The following is a 1,760-nucleotide window of genomic DNA, read 5'->3' on the forward strand; positions in this document are numbered from 1 at the left end:
CCCGTCGTTGTTATGGGACGTGAATAGGGAGACTGGATGTGATAAGCTGATGAGAGAGGTATGTGGTCAATGTCCGCTACTGAATTCTCTCATTAACAGCTTTGATAGTGTAGCTGAGTTGTTATTATGAAAATATGATCTTATTGTCGTCGTGCTTGTACGGTGTAAATCAAACTCTTATAATGTATAGTATATGGGGTAAGGTATTGATCTGTTTCGGAAGGTGAATATCGATTTTAGGATATCGAAATGATAGCAATGTGCATCTGCCGCAATTTGTGGCGTTTTCTCATGGGCGACAATTCAGATTTCTATCCGTTCTTTGCACGATCAAACTTATGTATGCCAATGTGGTGTTGTGAAGAAGTTTATAATTATTCAGGTGCCTGAGAATGTCGACTGTATCATCACTCCCAAGCGGCTGGTCGATCTAGTTGGCAAACCTGCATTCACGAGCGAACGCCTCTTTGAAGGTGGCTGGTGTTGACTTTCCTACTCTTAGAGCCTTGTTGAGCTAGTGTACGCAGGTGCATCTCCTCCAGGAGTCGTGATGGGACTGGCTTGGACGGCGATGGGAGGGACAGTTTTATATACGGAGACTGTCGTGGTATGTCGGGGCTGCGATCAGTCTTCTGTTATATGATGGGGTCAGGTCCCGAGCAATGAATCTAAAGGTGGGATTGAGATAACCGGACAGTTAGGGGAGGTCATGTCGGAGTCTACTAAGATAGCTCTCACAGTGGCTAAGAGAGTGAGCGGCTCTCTTGCGTAGGTTCATGGAGTGGGTCTGGTGATCAGGTTGTTCATTCGATCCAACCCGACTCTAAGTTTTTCGATACGACGAAGATACATTTGCATTTCCCTGAAGGAGCTACTCCAAAGGATGGCCCTTCGGCTGGTGTAACCATTGCTACAGCATTGTGCTCTCTGGTGAGTTGGAGCGCCTCTCGCGATACCGAGGTTGATGTCTTTGCAGGCTCTACAGAGGTCAGTCAAGGACAATTTAGCGATGACTGGAGAGCTCTCGCTCAGTGGTAACAACCTGGATGCACGCTGTCTCTTCGGTGTATTGTCTGTTGTCAGGTTTGGTATTACCCATTGGAGGAGTGAAGGAAAAGGCAATTGCTGCCGTTCGAGCTGGTGTCACGACACTGTGTTTACCCCTACAGAATAAACACGATGCAGCAGAGCTACCAGAGTGTGTATAGTCGCGACCGGATTATTAGTTCGTCTTGGCGATCCCCCGCATGTTTGAATGCTTAACTGTTAATAGCTCTTGGAAGTGATTCGATCCGTCGTTCCCTTTGGAGTCGCCAGTCAGTCTATTAATCCGTTAAACACTCGTTTAGACAATCGTGACGTACTCGATCATCATGTTGATTGTGGCTCACATCGTGTGAGAGTTTTCTCTCACGTTTAGGTTTCCGATGGCTTGTAGGAGTTCTGCTGGAGAACCCCTGATACTCGTTTCTCAGGTATCTTAAGAGTAATCTCACGATCTACTTCGTGCGAGACTTCGAGGAGATTGCTCGCATCGCTCTCGGGATCGGCTCTCCGGCGGTGGAAACTGAAGTGGCCAGACCATCTGGCATCGACCACGCGCCAGCACGATGACTTTCTTTCTTCATCAAGTTGACTCGTTCACATTTGCTGTTCCTATCATTCACAAGTTTCTGGAGGATGGGCATCTACTGTGTGCACACTTGAATTCATCACAATAAAGTGGCAGCACTGTTGTTGTTCATTGGTATGGTCAATTA

At 47.0% G+C, this 1,760-nt stretch overlaps 1 protein-coding gene across 1 annotated transcript; it reads left to right on the plus strand.

The window, feature by feature from the left end:
* Pmar_PMAR009477 (conserved hypothetical protein) lies at positions 1–1,683 on the plus strand (the record flags this gene model as incomplete). The annotated part of the gene is made up of 8 exons (XM_002779450.1): positions 1–58; positions 383–473; positions 528–607; positions 653–751; positions 799–930; positions 977–1,034; positions 1,084–1,198; positions 1,476–1,683. Coding segments are annotated over 8 exons (772 nt in total), but the record flags the coding sequence as incomplete, so codon positions are not given.
* Between the last annotated feature and the right edge of the window lie 77 nt (positions 1,684–1,760).

Source organism: Perkinsus marinus (genome assembly GCF_000006405.1).
Source record: "Perkinsus marinus ATCC 50983 genomic scaffold scf_1104296947174, whole genome shotgun sequence".
Classification (NCBI taxonomy): Eukaryota; Perkinsozoa; order Perkinsida; family Perkinsidae; genus Perkinsus; species Perkinsus marinus.